The following is a 17,225-nucleotide window of genomic DNA, read 5'->3' as shown; positions in this document are numbered from 1 at the left end:
CACCCGCTCCTCCATTCCCTGCTCCCTCGCCCCTCACCCGCTCCTCCATTCCCTGCTCCCTCGCCCCTCACCCGCTCCTCCATTCCCTGCTCCCTCGCCCCTTGTTCCCCCAACCTCTCACCCTCATCCTCCCCTCTCCCTCCACCCTCTTGCACCCTTAGCCCTTTAAGGAAAGCCGACTTTTATTTTCTCCTCTTATGTCCAATTCTCACTTCGGGGGCAGCTGATACACCCCAGAGGCATAGCAGAGGTGTATAATTGGATGGACTTGTTTAATTTTGCCTTTTCTAATTTTTTTTGTGGCAAAGACAGCCAGCCTCAGTTTTGTGTGCCTTTCTGGAGGGCTGTGGGCGTCGATGATGGGTTTTAATGTCCACTCTGTGCTAAGTTAACCAGTCTCAGCTCCGAGGGGGCCAGGTTTTCAGAGAGGAAGCTGTCAGCCAGAATTCCTGGGAGTTCTCTGGGGAATACTCATTGGCCAATGCGTGTTTGTAGCTCTTGGGTGAATATCGGACTTGTCTTGGCTGGAGTGCTCTCTATAAGTTTAAATGTTCTACAGTGCACCCAGTCCAGCTTTTCAAAAAATGTTAAGACTTTGCATTTATATTTGTGTCTTCATAACCTCAGAGTGCTTTGTGGCCAATATAGGAGACACGGCAACCAGCACAGGCATAGCCAGAAACTTGACAATGGTCAGATAAAATAATGAGGGATCAGGTTTGGACACCGGGGTGAAAACCTGACACAGGATCCTTTGCAACCACCTGAGACATGTAACTTCTGTTCTGGAACCTCACCCAATGCAACACTCCCACAGCACTGGACGGTGGTCTTAGTCTGGGGTTGGGACCCTTGTGGGATTTGAACCTCCCAACTCCTGAGGCCAAGTTGCTGAGCCACAGCTGACACTCATTAATTGAGTCTGATTTGTTTTCTGTCTAGCTCTACCTCCGGTCAGTGTAGGAAGGATGTTCCCAATGGAGGGGGGAGAGGGGTGAGAGGGGTGGGAGGGGTGGGGGGGAGCGGAGTCCAGACCCCAGGGTCATAGTTTAAGGACAAGGAGAAAATCCTTTAGGTCTGAAATGAGGGGAACTTTCTTCAGGTGAGCCTGTGGAATTCTCTACCACAGAAAGTCATTGAGGCCGAAACATGGCGTTTTCAAGGAGGAGGTAACTGTATCTACAGCTCTGAAGCTAAAGGGATCAGACGATATTTTTGGGGGGTGGGGGGGTGGCGGGAGGGGAGTGTGAGGCGTGGGGTTGTGGGTGTGGGGAAAGAGCAAAATTAGGGTATTGAGCTCGATGGTCAGCCATGATCATATTGAATGGCAGACCAGGCTCAAGCCCACACCTGCTCCCGTCTTCTCTGTTGACCATGCCTGGATGGGTCAGTCTAGGGCCTAGAGCGGTTAATGGAGGTGGGAGATCATGCTTACAAAGAATGTGGCTTCTGCTGGCCATGTCAACATGTCTTGCCCTCTCTAGTTGAGAAGGTGATGGTGAGGTCCCTCCTTCAACTGCTGCAGTCTGTGTTGTGTAGGGACACCCACAATGCTGTTAAGGAGGGAGTTCCACGATATTATTGGCCCAGCGATAGTGAAGGAACAGCATTATATTTCCAAGTCAGGATGGTGTGCAGCTTAGAAGGGAGCGTACATGTGATGGTGTTCCCATGCATCTGTTGCCTTGTCCTTCTAGATGGTAGAATGGTTGGGATTAGATTGAGATCAAAGTTCAGTTGGTGGTTGTGAATCATGATACCTCCTTGTTTTGTTGGACATTGCGTCCTGAAGGTTTTGCATTTTGCTCCTGAGTTGACTGACCTGACTGCATGGTTCTCCCTGCAGGCCTTCCCGGAAGCGCAGAGACACGTTTGGAATAGCGAACGCCACCCTGGGTGTGAACAACACGGCCTCGCCAGAACGGCACGGGAACAGTTCCAACCCGGAAAGGAAGACTGACTACACCTTCTTCGAGAGCAAAGTGTGGTACAAGGACAGAACGGTGATCTCAAACTTACGGCACTTCACCACGTATCGCGTTGACATTCACGCATGCAACCACGAGGCTCTTAAACTCGGCTGCAGCGTTTCGGCATTTGTGTTTGCAAGAACCATGCCAGCAGGTGAGTACGGTAGCCACGGTGCAGTTCACCTGGTCTTCGACAGGAGGCTTTACTGAGGGGCTGAAATTGCAAAAGATTGGGGTGTGAGGGGTTTGCAGGGAAAAAAACCAAACCGCAATACCAAATACTGAATGAGTTTCAGGTAAGTGTGTGTTTTAGCAGTGGAAGAGGTGGTGGTGAGAAGGGAAGCTGTGGGGCTGAAAGAATAAATGACCTGGGTTCAGGACCTTTTGTGAGTTGACATGTGACGATAAGCTGGCAGTGGTACATTTGCACATAATCCTAGAAACCTACCACTTGCTGGTTCCAGCGAAGAGCCTGAACAGAAAGCAAAGTAAATTTACAGTGTGCCAAAAGCCGAGGGTAACATTCTTTCCTTGCCCCCCTCTCACAGAAAAAGCTGATAACATACCAGGCCCAGTCACATGGGAGCCCGGGGACGACGAAGTCAGCGTTTACCTCAAATGGCCGGAGCCACCGAATCCGAATGGGTTGATCCTGATGTATGAAGTGAGGTACAGCCGTGGGGACAGTGAGGTAAGGCAGCTGCATCAGTGATGGATGTGCCACGCACGCGCATTTAGTGCCCCTGCCAGTAGCGTCATTCTGTCCTGTTTGCTTATATTTATTTGTGCTTATTTGTGGCACTGCCATTTTTTTTTTAACTGGCAGAACATGTCTCGAAGTGAGCATGTGCAGAACATCCCAGATGCTCCTTTTGGTGGTGTTGGGAGATGCAGCCTGAGATAAATAGGGGCAGGAAGGGGCCATTTGTCTCCTCGGACCTCTTCTGTCTGAAATGATTGTGGACTTCATTCTGTTTTGCTTTCTGTCCCCACCTTGACTCACTTGTTGATCAAAAACCTCTCCAGCTCAGCCTTGAATGTATTCAATAACCCAGTCTCCATTGCTCACCAGGAAGGAAAATTTCAAAGCCTAATGACTCCCCCAAGGGGAAGAAACCCCCACCCCACATCTCCGTCTCAAATGGGGGGCCCTTGAACTTGAAGCTGTGTCCTACGGTTCTAGATTCACTCACATGGAGAACACATCTTACAGCATCTGACCTCGTTATGTTCCAATCGGAACGCCCCTTTGCCACAAACAAAATTAGAAAAGGCAAAATTAAACCAGTCCATCCACTTATACATCCAGAGAGTATATGCCCAACAGAATCAAGTATTCCTCAAAAGACAAGCTTACTCACCCTGAACCTCTTGGGGAATTGACAGCCTTGTTCATTTTTGTTCATCTCTGATTTTGGATTGGTGTTATTTTTGAGTTATTTATCTGATGCTCTGTGCCGTGCATCTGGATGCACCAAGGCATCATGTCTGATGATGGGTGAAGTTGCGTAGATGGGGGTAGCGAGGGTATTGGTCATTCCTGGTATGTCGTTGTAGAGTTGCCGCTGACCGAAGTGCTATCCCCTCAGCATGTCACCCTGGGTTTATGTTCTGTTCAGTCCCTTGGGGTCCAGCGGATCTTCCAAATTCCTGAACCAGAGAAATCCATGATGTCTGTAACTCGTTCTGGTTTCACGGTGTGCGGGACATGCCTGTGGCATTGCAGTTTGAGGAACATTGGCCCAGAATTTTCGGGAGTTGGCCTGGCCCTGGGTGTCTTGTTGGTCGGGGCCCACTTACAGGATTTCAGGATGAGGGTGGAGGTAGTGAGCTCACACCGTACCAGGTCAGAGGGGACTGGGTACCATCTCCGCACAGTCTTCACGGATTAAGTCCACCGGCTTGATGTCTCCTGTTTTGTGACGTATCCGGAAAGGTTCAATAAAGTCCTTTCATTCGGCTTAACAAGGTCCCTCAGCAGAATGCTGACTTAGTGGCAGTTTATGATTAATCAGTGTGCTGAGTCAGAGCAGAGCTGGCTCTCCCTGATACTGTATCATCCCAAGGATAATACTACAAAACACACTCAGCCCATTGGCTGCACATTGCTATACGACACCTTAATAAAAACTGAAAGAACTGCGGCTGCTGTAAATCAGGAAAAAAAAGACAGAAGTTGTTGGAAAAGCTCAGCAGCTCTGGCAGCATCTGTGAAGCAAAGTCAAGAGTTAATGTTTCTGGTCTGGTGACCCTTCCTCAGACCTGAAACGTTAACTCTGATTTTTATTCACTGATGTTGCCAGACCTGCTGAGCTTTTCCAGCAACTTCTGGTTTTGTCCCTTCTGTACAATACCTTCCTGTTTTTCATCCATTTAATGCAAAATTAGATTGGGCTGGTTGCAAGTTGGGCTGATGTACACTGCAGCTCAAGTTTAAAGGAATTGTGTGTCTGTCTTTCTTAACTAAGTTTCCAAGCTGGCATTTGGAACGTAGTGAGGTAAGTTAACAGTGGTTTTGCCTATAAGTCAGGCAATTGGTGTTTAATGTCCCTTCCCAGAGATTTCAGGACATAATCTGGGGTGTCCTGTCTTTGCATCACTGAGGGAGTGCGGTAGTGTCAATGGTGCCATCTTTTGGAGGATATTTTAAATGGTGATTCTCCTTCCCGTTCTGTTCCTAAGCAGGCACTTCACTCTTAACCAACATAGAATCATAGAATCCCTACAGTGGGGAAGCAGGCCATTCGGCCCAATGAGCCCAAACCGATCCTCCGAAGAGCATCCCACCCACTCTACCCTCTCCCTGTAATCCCACATTTTCAATGGCTAACCCACCTAGCCTGCACATCCCTAGACACTATGGGGCAATTTAGCATGGCCAATTCACCCTAATCTACACATCTTTGGACTGTGGGAGGAAACTGGAGCACCCGGAGGAAACCCACGCAGACACCGAGAATGTGCTAACTCCACACAGTCGCCCAAGGGTGGAATCGAACCGGGGTCCCTGGAGCTGTGAGGCAGTATTACTAACCACGGAGCCACTGTGCCAATCTCACAGTGAATGCGTCCAGTAGCAGATGTAAATGGGTGCTTGTGCTTGTGCGATCTCACTGTCAGATAAAGTACCTCACACATAACAGGAGTGACTACACTTTGAGCAGTCTTACTGATTGGTGTCATCCAGAAAACATGATTTTATCATTTTCTTTTTCTGTTAATCTTTCATTCCTATCTATCTGTCATTTAATTCTTTCAACTGACGGTGTTAAACATTCACCAGAGAATTGGCAAGAAATTTGCTTATTTTACAGTATATTTTACTCCAAGACTGTTAAAATGCTCTCAGTAATCATCCTTTAATTTAAAAGAAAATCAATGCAGTGATTGTTGGTCAGTTGTGAATATTTTTCACTTGCCTGAATTCTACATTATTTCCCTCCCCTCTCCAAACAAGAATAGTTGAGGCTCCAGGCTCCCAAATCAATGGACTTGACTTGGATCTGTGGGTGAGGGTCGGAGATTAAAGAAAGGAGACAACAAAGAGAGGAGGCAAGGATGAGGTAGAGCTTGGGGAATTGGAGAATTGGAATGAGTATCAAACTCAAGAGAGCAGCATTTCAACATGGTGGTACTGATTTAAGACCAGGACAGTTGCAATGTAGAACTACATACAGTTCTGGTTGCCCTGCTGTAGGAAGAATGTCATTAAACTGGAAAGGGTGCAGAAAAGACTTACAAGGATGTTGCCAGGGATGGAAGGTTTGAGTTATAAGTAGAGGCTGGGACTTTATTTCTCTGGAGTGTCGGATGCTGAGGGGTGACCTTATAGAGGTTTATAAAATCATGAGGGGCATGGATAGGGTGAAAAGCCAAGGTCTTTTCCCGAGGGTGGGGGAGTCCAAAACTAGAGGGCATAGGTTTAAGGTGACAAGGAAAAGATTTAAAAGGGACCTAAGGGGCAACTCTTTCATACAGAGGGTGGTGTGACCTGCCAGAGGAAGTGGTAGAAGCGGGTACAGTTACAACATTTAAAAGACATTTGAACAGGTGCATGAATAGGGAAGGTTTCGAGAGATATGAAGGCAAAGGGGACTAGTTTCAGTGGGGATGGACGAGTTGGACCGAAGGGCCTGTTTCCTCACTGTATGACGGTAAAAGGTGATGAGCCGTTGATTGATCTTGTTGAGGTTTCCTGATGACAGGCAGCGTAAGGTTCCTCTCTATATTGCTTTTCATCCGGTCAGGTTTATGTTTCTGTGCCTCTGCTGCATTCTGTCCTGCCTCCAGGCCTTCCTTTGCGGTAATACCTGTCGTTTCCTACAGATGCAGCAGGAGTGTGTTTCCAGGCAGCATTATAAGCTGCAAAGCGGTGGCTGTAAACTGGATCGATTGAGCCCTGGGAATTACACTGCGGAGGTGCGAGCCACCTCACTGTCTGGCAACGGCTCCTGGACTGACCCAGTGATGTTCTACATAAAGGCAAAGCGTAAGTCTAGAGCAAACTTCTTGTTATATTCCGTTCCAAATCCCCCCCCTCTAAGTTTTCCAAGCTCAGCTGCTGTTGAGATGTGAGAAAACATTAAAACCGGTTGTGAACAAAAAGAGATCAACTTTTGGAATGCCATGTTCAGTTCTGGTTTCCCTGCTATAGGAAGGATGTTGCAAAACTTGACAGAGTGCAGAAAAGATTTACAAGGATGTTGCCGGGGTTGGAGGGTTTGAGCGATAGGGAGAGGCTGAATAGGCTGGGGCTATTTTCCCTGGAGCAACGGAGGCTGAGGGGTGACCTTATAGAGGTTTATAAAATCATGAGGGACGTGGATAGGATGAATAGCAAATGTCTTTTCCCCAGGGTAGGGGAGTCCAAAACTAGAGGGCATAGGTTTAAGGTGAGAGGGGCAAGATTTAAAAAAGGACCCAAGGGGCAACTTTTTCACGCAGAGGGTCGTATGTGTATGGAATGAACTGCAGGCAGAAGAGGTGGTGGAGGCTGGTACAATAAAGACATTTAAAAGGCATCTGGATGGGTACATGAATAGGAAGGGTTTAGAGGGATATGAGCCAAATGCTGGCAAATGGGACTAGATTAATTTAGGATATCTGATCGGCATGGACCAGTTGGACTGAAGTGTCTGTTTCTGTGCTGTGCAACTCTATGACTATGAATGAAGGGAGGAATCTTAACCCCGGCCTGAGAGAGAGCTCCTTGCTCCTCCTGAGGTAGTGTGCTGGGATCTCTAACTAAGCAAATGGAACCATCAGGCAGCACTTTGGTTGAGCATTCTGTGCGGAAGATAGCTCGTTACATTTTAAGTTTATCTTGTGTTTTTCTTTCTTGGATGTGATGTTGGAGCCTCTCCTTCAGGGCTACACTGAGATATCAGCCTAGAGTATGTGCTGAAGTCCTGTACTGGGACTTTAACTCACAGCTGTCTGACTCAGCAATGAAACGGCTGCATAATGAGTCACATTGAAATTCCAGGGGACTGGGGTCTAAATGAGTAACTCCTTTATTTAATGTTTGCATCTTGGGTGGTTTCAATGTCCAATATTGATTCCTGCTTTGCAGAGGACTGCAAGTAATTTGAATCCAGTCCAGAATGATGCCTTGAAAGTCAGTCTTGTCCTGCGTGGAGAGTTCCTAGTGAACCTACAAATAAATGCCATCCTGGACTAGTTACCTTGCTTAGAGAAAGGGCAAATGGTTTTCTCTCCCGCCCCCCCCACCCACCAACCATTTCCACCCTGGGACTGTGAGTGTTCAGGTCCAGATGGACATGGGGGTGTTCTATGAATGTTGACTGACTGTTGCGGGACCTCCTACCCGGTAGAACACTCAGCCTGTTGCCAGTTGTTTCAGCCACGCTTAGAATTTTGACATTGTAGACTCTCAGTCAGTTCACTGACCTGCAAATCCTTGAGCCTCGTCGCACTATTCCCCAAAGGAGCAGTGTGACTATGGGAAAGGTACAATTCCCAAGAGATCACCAGTCAGTCCACTAAGTACCAGGAATAATTGTATCATCCTGACTTTTCATCTGAGATGTGTCACATCAGTGAAAACAAGTCAACTTCAAGTCTTGAAATCACGGTAATGTTGAATGCTTTTAATATTCAATCACAGGATGTGGGCGTTGCTGGCCAGGCCAGCATTTATTACCATCCCTAATTGCCCAGAGGGCAGTTAACTATGAACCACGTTGCTGTGGATCTTAATCCGTAGAATAGAATTCCTACAGTGTGGAAGCAGGCCATTTGGCCCATTGAGTCTGAATGAAACTTGCAGAATGTTGAGAGGCTTGGATAAAATAAATGTGGAGAAGATGTTTCCATTAATACAAGGGACAAGGACCCAAGGATACAGCCTCAGAGTGAAAGGGTCACCCTTCAGAACTGAAATGAGGAGGAATTTCTTCAGCCAGAGGGTGGCGAATCTGTGAAACTCATTATTGCAGAAGACTGTGGAGGCCAAGTAATTGACTGTCTTTAGGACAGAGATGGTTTTCTTGATTTGTCATGTGGTCAAAGGTTACTGGGAGAAGGCAGGAGAATGGCACTGTGAAACATATCAGCCAGGGTCAAATGGCAGAGCAGACTCGATGGGCCGAATAGCCTAATTCTCCTCCTATATCTTATGGTCTTCAGAACTGGGTTATATTGGACTCGAAATGTTAACTGTTTTTCTCTCCACAGATCCACTGAGTTTCTCCTGCACTTTGTATGTTTATCTCCATGTACACTGATGGGCAGGCCTTAGACAATGGCCTTTTCTCCCTTTTCCCACAAGTCCTGTAGTGGTGTATGATCTCCAGACTTTTGAGGAGGCTGGGGTTCTGTTTTGAACACAAAAGGTAGTGTAAATCTACAACACCCTCCCTCAAAAAGCTGTTGAGTCTTGGGAAAGTTCTCGAGACTTGATTGTGTTTTTTTCTTGCTCGGCAAGGATCTTAAGGGGAACACAGCCAACGTGAGTAGATACAATTAATTTCTGTCACTGCCATGGGTCACATGCTTACTGCCAACAGCGCTTGTTCCAGTCAACTTTACCTTACCCTCAGTGTTCACCTGGCTCGAGCTCGCATCTCATCATTTTAAAAGAACATATTTACAAGCTAGCAGAGAAGGATCTGCCCCCGTCACAGATTGTGACCCCCTGAGGGATTCCCATGGTGTTGCCCATGTGTGTTTTGTTACTGGGAGCAAGACTAAAGTCTAAAAGTAACACAGTGTAGAGCTGGAGGAACACGGCAGGTCAGGCAGCATCAGAGGAGCAGGAAAGTTGACGTTTTGGGTGGGGACCTTTCTTCAGGGACCCGCCTCTGATGCTGCCTGGCCTGCTGTGTTCCTCCAGCTCCACACTGTGTTATCTCAGACTCCAGCATCGGTAGTTCTTACTGTCACTAAAGTCTAAAGGGCCTGCTCCAAAGCTTCTGGAGGGTTTGTCCCATTTGATCAAGGCTGCTGTGACTTCCCACAATCATTTGGAGAGGGACAGGAAGGATAAAGATGCCAAATTTTTGTTTGATCCTTATTGAAAGCAGAATTCACAGGCTGGCTGGTTATTACACGTCAGACAGGACACATCCATACAACTGAAAGTGTGAATCCTCCACATGTTTAGCACTTGTCACCTAAGAAATTTGGACCTGAAAAGTAAAATACTTGTATTTTGAGAAAAAAGATTTGATAGAAAAGAGGAGCAGGCTTAAAGGGCAGAATGGCTGCCTCCTGTTGCTAGCTAGTAGCTGGATGAGGAGTTTTTTTTTTGTCAGTTGGTTATTTCAAGGCCAGGTCACTTCAGTTTCCCCATTTAAGGGTGGATTTCTATTGCGCTGTACAGCTCTGATGTGTTGTTGTTATTGCCTGTGTTGTATCTTGGCTCGGTGGACAGCAAATGTCACCAGTCTCTCACAATATCAGATTACACTGCGATGTGGAGCCGGGAGAATGGGGAGCCCCAATGGGGCTGGTTCACACAAACTCCAGTTGATGTGTTTTGCATCAGTCGGTTTGACTGGCTGCTGAAGGAGGAGGCATCTGCAACTGTTTCGATGTGGAAAAGTAAGCAAATGTAGCATTTCTGGTCTTAAAGCTTCAAGCTCGGAAAGAAAGAGAGACCATTGGAGATATAAAGCAAACTTTAGGCTTTGTGTGGTCGTACCACAGCTGGAGTGAGCTTGAATCTCTTTCAGCCCAGTTATTTATAATCTTTGTTTTGGCCATTGCTGCGATTTCTCTTTTGATTGGTCACTTTAGAGTATGATTGGAATTCAGAATAAATGGTGACCTCACTGTGAACTCCAGTGAGAGAAGTTACAGGGGCTTCTTGGTCTCAGAGCTGGGCTCGCCCAGGGTTGTGGACAGTGCTGCACTCAGTACCCGAGCCAAGGAAGGAGAAAAATCCACAAAGCCCCCTGCCCCTGATCGTGACCCAGACTCACCGGTTGGAGCGGGTCATCAATTGTCCTCCAATGTTGAAGCCATCCCCTGAAACACCATTTCTTTCACCACCTCGATCGTGCTGCACCTCATGGTTGACCAGCCCGACAGCTGCTGCATGGCCCCCCCCAGGCTGGGCACTAGAGGTCTGCTGGCACCTATCGAACCTTACCCCCAACAAGAGTTTGGGGTGCCTTCAGCGTGGGTTCTGATTATTATTGTAGGGTACAGAAATGTATCGCTTCCAAATTTTGATTCCTAATCCAGAGACTCAAAGAGACAGAGCTCAGAAACCCACTCTAACAATCCAGAGGATGTGAGCTCCAATGCTGCCACACCATGTTGAGATTTTGAGTTCAGTTTGGAAAGCAGAATAAGCACTGGTAGCAGTGAATATTACGTACAGTTGTTGTAATAAAAGACATTTGATCTTTTGTTTGTTCTAGGTGAAAACCTGACATTCTAAACCAATCTGGGTCTTTGTAACTCAGTCAGCGTCACAAACTTACAACTTTTCAAAAAATTTGTTCATGGGATGTGGGCATCGTTGGCTAGGCCAGCACTTATTCATATAATCTCTACAATGTGGAAGCAGGCCATTCAGCCCATTGAGTCCAAACCAACCCTCCAAAGAACATCTCACCCAGACCCATCCCCCTACATATCCCTGAACACAATGGACTATTTAACTTGGCCAATCCACCTATAGCCTATCCTTAATTACCAGACTGGGTACAGATAGCAGATTTCCTTCCCAAAAAGGGCATTACTAAACCAGTTTTTTTTTACAACAGTCAACAAGTGGTCGCCATTAAGCGAGCTTTTAATTCTGAATTTTATTGAATTCAGATTTCACCACCTGCCACGGTGGGATTTGAACCCATGTTCACAGAGCGTTAGACTGGGGTTTCTGGATTACTAGTCCAGTGATAATACCACTGCCTCCCCAACGCTTCACCAGACTGTCCTCTGAAGAGGCCTGGCAAACTGCTCAAAGTGTAGTTATTTGTGGTTGCCCTTTGGCATTGCGCACTGGTACAGATCAGAATATTGTGAATGCGTTACCAGAGAAATAAACAATGTACAGGAGCAAAGAACTTGATACATCTTTTCCTAAGAGAGTCTTTTGTGATTGTCAGCTTGGCTCTCATTCTATTTTAAGGATAAAACAAAGAACCCTGTAGATTCTGGGAAATCTGAACAGAAACAGAAATTATTGGAGAAGCTCTTGGTCAGAACTAAGTTGCTGGATTTGAAACATTAATTCTGCTTTCTTCACACAGATGCTGTCACTCCTGCTGAGTTGCTCCAGCAAATTCTGTTTCTGTTTTAAGCAATGTTGATCTGTAATGATATCGATCATGTAAAAGCCAATAAGGAATCCCTCAATTTTGCAGTGTGGTCACAAGAAGCTAAAATTGAAGATGGGCAATGAATGATCACTCTTTTTTAAATGAGGTGCAAAAGCATTTCACATAAATGCATTATAATCTTGGGACGTGTTGTAGGATTGATTCCTCTGTGCAGGTTTCTCTTGACCCAGGTTTTAGACGTGCAAATATTACAGCTCTGCAAAGGGAAGCGATAGAGGCCCCACCTGGGAATGATGAGGTGCTATTTTCTGGAGCTTTAGAAGAAGTCCAGACTGCAGAGGTGAAAGCAAATGCACATGGCATCAAGGCAGAATATGATCGGGTATTATTCCAAGGAACCTTTACAAAGCTGGGATAAAACGTAACAAAAATAATGGGAATCAGACAAAATTGTCCATTTGTTAGAGTCATACTGGGCTCAAAAGAAGCTGGTTGTGGTTGTTGAAGGTCAGTCATCTCAGCTCCAGGACATCTCTGCAGGAGTTCCTCAGGGTAGTTTTCTAGAGCCAACCATCTTCAGCTGCTTCATCAATAACCTTCCCTGCATCATAAGGTCAGAAATGGGAATGTTCGCTGTTGATTGCACAATGTTCAGCACCATTTACAACTCCTCAGAAACTAAAACAGTCCATGTCCAAATGCAGCAAGACCTGGACAATATCCAGGCTTGGGCTGAAAAAGGGCAAATAACATTTACATCACATAAATGCCAAGCGATGACCACTTGCAATAAGAGAGAACATAACCATTTACACCTCGACATTCCATGAATCCAATACTGTCCATATCCTGAAGGTTACTATTGACCAGAAATTGAACTGGACTAGCAACATAAATACAGTGGCTACAAGAGCAGGTCAAAGGCTAGGAATACTGCAGTGAATAACTCAGTTCCAAACTCCCCACTTGCCTGGATGACAACACTCAAGAAGCTTGACACCCTCCTGGACAAAGCAACTAACTTGATTGGCACCACAACCATAAGCATCTATTCCCTCCACTACTGATGGTCAGTAGCACTAGTGTGTACAAGATGCGCTGCAGAAGTTCACCAAGGCTCCTTAGAAAGCACTTTCCCAACTCTCAGCCAGTACCATCTTGAAGGTAAAGGGCAGCAGATTTATGGTAACGCTTCCACCTGCAAATTTCCCTCCAAGCCATTCGTCATCCCGACTTGGAAATACATCGCTGTTTTTCAGCGAAATTGGGTCAAAATTCTGGAATTCCTTCACTAATGGCATTGTGGGTCTACTACCCGACATGGACTGCAATGGTTCAAGAAGGTAGTTCCCACCACCACCTAAATGGGCAACTAGGGACGGGCAATAAATGCTGGGCCCAGCCAATAACACCCACATGCCTCGAATGAATGAATCAAAAACACAAGGCGATGGCTTTGGAAAGAGTAAGATGTAATGAGGTGAAATGTTGTAAAATTAAATTGAGAGGTTGAAAGCCCTTTGATTGTAGCAGGATGGGAAAGTTGGGGAAGGGGTGAATGTCTACAGTTCTCAGACCCTGTGAGTTAACGAGATGGGATTGCAGTTGGCAGGATGTCGCTTGAGTAAAATCGTGGCTGATTATCGAAGGCATTGTCTGTCTTGTGTCGGAGAGGAGATAAACCAAGAAACCTTAATATTTCTTCTTCTTCAAACTGTCTCAACAGCACCTGGACCTGATAATCTTATGCAGCTGGTTATTGCTTTACCCATTGCGGTGATGTTGGTGATAATTAGTCTGGTGTTAATGCTGTATTTCTTCAACAAGAAGAGGTAAGACCCATCATGTTGTTACCTTGACAGTGTTTAGTTGCCGTTTTTGGCTTTGGTCTAAATCAGGGAGTGATATTTTCCCTGGAGTGTCAGGCGCTGAGGGGTAACCTTACAGAGGTTTATAAAATCATGAGGGGCATGGACAGGGTGAATAGCCAAGGGAGTCCAAAACTAGGGGGCGTGGGTTTAAGGTGAGTGGGGAAAGATTTAAAAGGGACCTAAGGGGCAACTATTTTCACACAGAGGGTGGTGCGTGTATGGAATGAGCTGCCAGGGGAAGTGGGGGAGGCTGGTACAATTACAACATTTAAAAGGCATCTGGATGGGTAAATGAATAGGAAGGGTTTAGAAGGATATGGGCCAAATGCTGGCAAATGGGACTAGATTAATTTAGGATATCTGGTCAGAATGGACAAGTTGGACTGAAGAGTCTGTTTCCCGGCTGTATAGCTCTATGACCCTTCTGTGTGTCCTTCTCTGACTCCCCTGCATCTTCCTGCCCAGCTACCTTGTCCTGTCTCCGCTGGAACAGAGCTGTGCCTAGTGTTGCATACCAGCTAATCGGAACAAACCTGCAGTGTGCGCATTGATGATCCACTGTTTGGCCAAGCTTCTCCTGCACTGTTTCCATTCTAGCACAGAGCACCTCCAGTAATAGTCCACCAGCCCGTTATTTCCTCATTGTCTGCTCCAAGAAAATGGTGATTTAAATGGGCCCAGAATTTGTGAGGGTGATCACAGCGAAACGCACGCTGCCATTCCTATTTAAAACTGCCAGCAGCTTCTGATGGGCGCACGTGCAGTAAATGCAACGATTAGGAGTTACTATCTCTGAAGCATTGTTTGTCTGTAGAGCACCCGTGGTGCTGTTATGGTAGATACCATTAACACAGCGGTCATTTTCCATACAGTTAAGGTGAACGGGCTGATTGTTACCTTTCGTAGAATTCCTACAGTGTGGAACCAGGCCATTCAGCCCTTCAAGTCCACACTGAAGAGCATCCCAGCCAGACCCACTCCCCTACCTTATCCCTGTAACCCTGCATGTCCCATGGCTAACCCACCTAGCCTGCACATCCCTGAACACTACAGGCAATTTAGCATGGCCAATCCACCCTAGCCTGCACATCTTTGGACTGTGAGAGGAGACCGGAGCACCTGGAGGAAACCCACGCAGACACGGGGAGGACATGCAAACTCCACACAGCCCGAGGCGGGGATTGAACCCGGCTCCCTGGCGCTGTGAGGGAGCAGTGCTAACCACTGAGCCACGCCCTTTTTTTAAAAAATGATTCAAAGGCTCTACTTCCTTCCTCTTTCCATAGAATCACAGAATCCCTACAGTGCGGTAGCATTCTATCGAGTCCACACCGAGGATCATCCCCTCGCTCCCCGCATCGTATTACTGTAACCCTGCCATGGCTACCCAACCTGCACATCCCTGGACATTATTGGAAATAACTACTTCATATTTTGATAATCCAGCCGGGGCAGGATCAGATGCTCATCTGTCCGTACTTTATATCATTTTAACGTGCACCAAAGGAGTTGATGACATTCCCAACCCAGGGAAGGTATTCCGTGTTTATGGAATCAGTCTTGTACACGACATGTATGTTGCCTGTTTGAAGGTGGCATCTATTCTTTGTGGAGCCGTGGGAAGTGGCACCCTGCCAGTCAGCTGAGGATCTTCAGATACCATTCTTGCCTCTTTACCTAATCAATTTGGATCAGTAATTTCCAAAGATCAAAGGGAGGTTTTCCCATTCCAAGGGTTTAGTTATCAGTGAAGGAATCTCTTGTTGGGCATTGCCTGGCGTCTTCCAGTGTAAAAATATTTGACGTTGTGATATTGGCTGTGGGTTTGTTAACACATCTCTCTCTCTCTCTCGTGCAGAAATAGTGACAGACTTCCAAACGGAGTCCTGTATGCCTCTGTGAACCCAGAGTATTTCAGTGCTGCTGACAGTGAGTATTGGGCAAAATCTAAAATTACACCGCTCGCCTTGAATGAGCAGAGGCTTGGTGGCCGTGGGTGGTGTGGGTGTGTGGGTGTGGGTGTGGGTGTGGGTGTGGGTGGTGTGGGTGGGGGGGGGGGGGGGGGGGGGGGGGGATGAGGCAGCAGTTGCGGGGATTGGGGGAGGCCACAAGGCAGCATCGACTAACCCGAAAACCTGAACACACTCTCTCCCTCCATAGAGGTTGCCTGGCCTTTTGGCCTTCTTGTTTGTACTTTGGATTTGTAACGTCTAGGATGCTTTGCTTTTGCAGGAGTAATGCATTTGACTCACCCAGGCTTGTTCCTCATGCTGTTCGCCAGGCTATTTCGGTCTCCACATCCCCGGGCTTACCCTCTGCCCACTTAGACACCTGAATTAATTGTGCATCACATGGGCCAATGGGCACTGATGTCCTCCCTACTTCTATGGTGCCCAAACTTGACTGTGTATTTGAAGTGAGGTCCAGAAAGGATGGAGTAGCTTTTATGAAATTTGCAGGAGTGCCAAGAGAGAGTCTACTTTCGTCTGTTCAGTAGGTTTCCTTCCAATCAGATAAGGCTAAAGGAAGCTTTAATAGCAATGTTCAGACTTGACTCTTGTGGATTAAGTAGGAGGACCCTGTTTATACTGACAGAAGGGATGGTAACCAGAGATGAAAGATGTTGGCAATAGAAACAGAGGGGAGGTGAGAGGTTCTGTTTTAGACTGAGAGTTGCGATGATTTGAGGCAGTTTTTATTTGTTCACTGTTTGCATGGGATGTGCACATCGCTGGCAAGGCCTGCATTTGTGGCCCCAGAGTGGCCTGCTCGGATATTTCAGGGGCAGCTAAGAGTCATCTACATAGCTGTGAGTCTGGAGCCACATGTAGGACCAGACCAGGTAAGGAAGCAGGTTTCTGTCCCTACAAGACATTAGGGAACTAGATGGATGCTTTCAAACAGTTGATGTTCTCATGATACTTGAGAGGCAAGATGGATTGAGTGTTGAGAAACGAATTGGGTGAATGCTTACAAAGGTGCAGAGGTACGCAAGGAGATAGGAGGGTCGCTCTTTCGAAAGCCTAACACAGCCACGTTGGGCACAAGAACCCTTGCTGCAAGGTGTGATTCCAGTGTTTCATTGGGCCCTTTTCAGTGAAGTGTCTTTGTTATTTTACACAGTGTACGTGCCAGATGAGTGGGAGGTCCCACGCGAGAAGATCACCATGACCCGTGAGTTGGGACAAGGCTCCTTTGGGATGGTTTACGAGGGCGTTGCCAAGGGTGTGGTGAAAGGCGATCCGGAGACTAGAGTGGCAATCAAAACTGTCAATGAGTCAGCCACGATGCGCGAACGAATCGAGTTCCTCAACGAAGCGTCGGTGATGAAAGAGTTCAATTGTCATCATGTGGTACGTATAAAGAGACAGAGATTCTAAAGAGCATTTCTCCCCTGGACCCTGCAGTATTATGGAGGCAGTGTATTCCAATTTTGGTTAAATCAGGAACCGTATAACACTAAAGTACAGCACAGGTGCAGACAGATTTGTCAGTGTATAACGTAGGGGTACAGTACTGGGGCTGGGGGCAGGGGGAGGGGGAAAACGAGTCTGTCACTGCATAACACAGGGGTACAGTACCGGGGGGAACAAGTCTGTCACTGTATAACACTGGGGTACAGTACTGGG

The 17,225-nt window shown here is 46.8% G+C and overlaps 1 protein-coding gene across 2 annotated transcripts in view; it reads left to right on the top strand.

Moving 5' to 3' along the window:
* The window catches only part of igf1ra (insulin-like growth factor 1a receptor), a 255,113-nt gene that overhangs the window by 225,254 nt on the left and 12,634 nt on the right, over positions 1–17,225 (top strand). For both annotated transcript variants that reach the window (XM_048617169.1, XM_048617170.1), the window contains 6 exons: positions 1,847–2,124; positions 2,519–2,661; positions 6,297–6,459; positions 13,452–13,557; positions 15,455–15,525; positions 16,720–16,949. In XM_048617169.1, coding sequence (XP_048473126.1) covers positions 1,847–2,124; positions 2,519–2,661; positions 6,297–6,459; positions 13,452–13,557; positions 15,455–15,525; positions 16,720–16,949 — 991 coding nt within the window. The remainder of the gene's footprint in view (positions 1–1,846; positions 2,125–2,518; positions 2,662–6,296; positions 6,460–13,451; positions 13,558–15,454; positions 15,526–16,719; positions 16,950–17,225) is intronic.

The sequence above is a fragment of the Rhincodon typus genome, chromosome 36, assembly GCF_021869965.1.
Source record: "Rhincodon typus isolate 14 chromosome 36, sRhiTyp1.1, whole genome shotgun sequence".
Taxonomy (NCBI): domain Eukaryota; kingdom Metazoa; phylum Chordata; class Chondrichthyes; order Orectolobiformes; family Rhincodontidae; genus Rhincodon; species Rhincodon typus.
The sequence above is the reverse complement of the archived record's forward strand: the minus strand, read 5'-3'. Positions and strand labels throughout refer to the sequence as shown.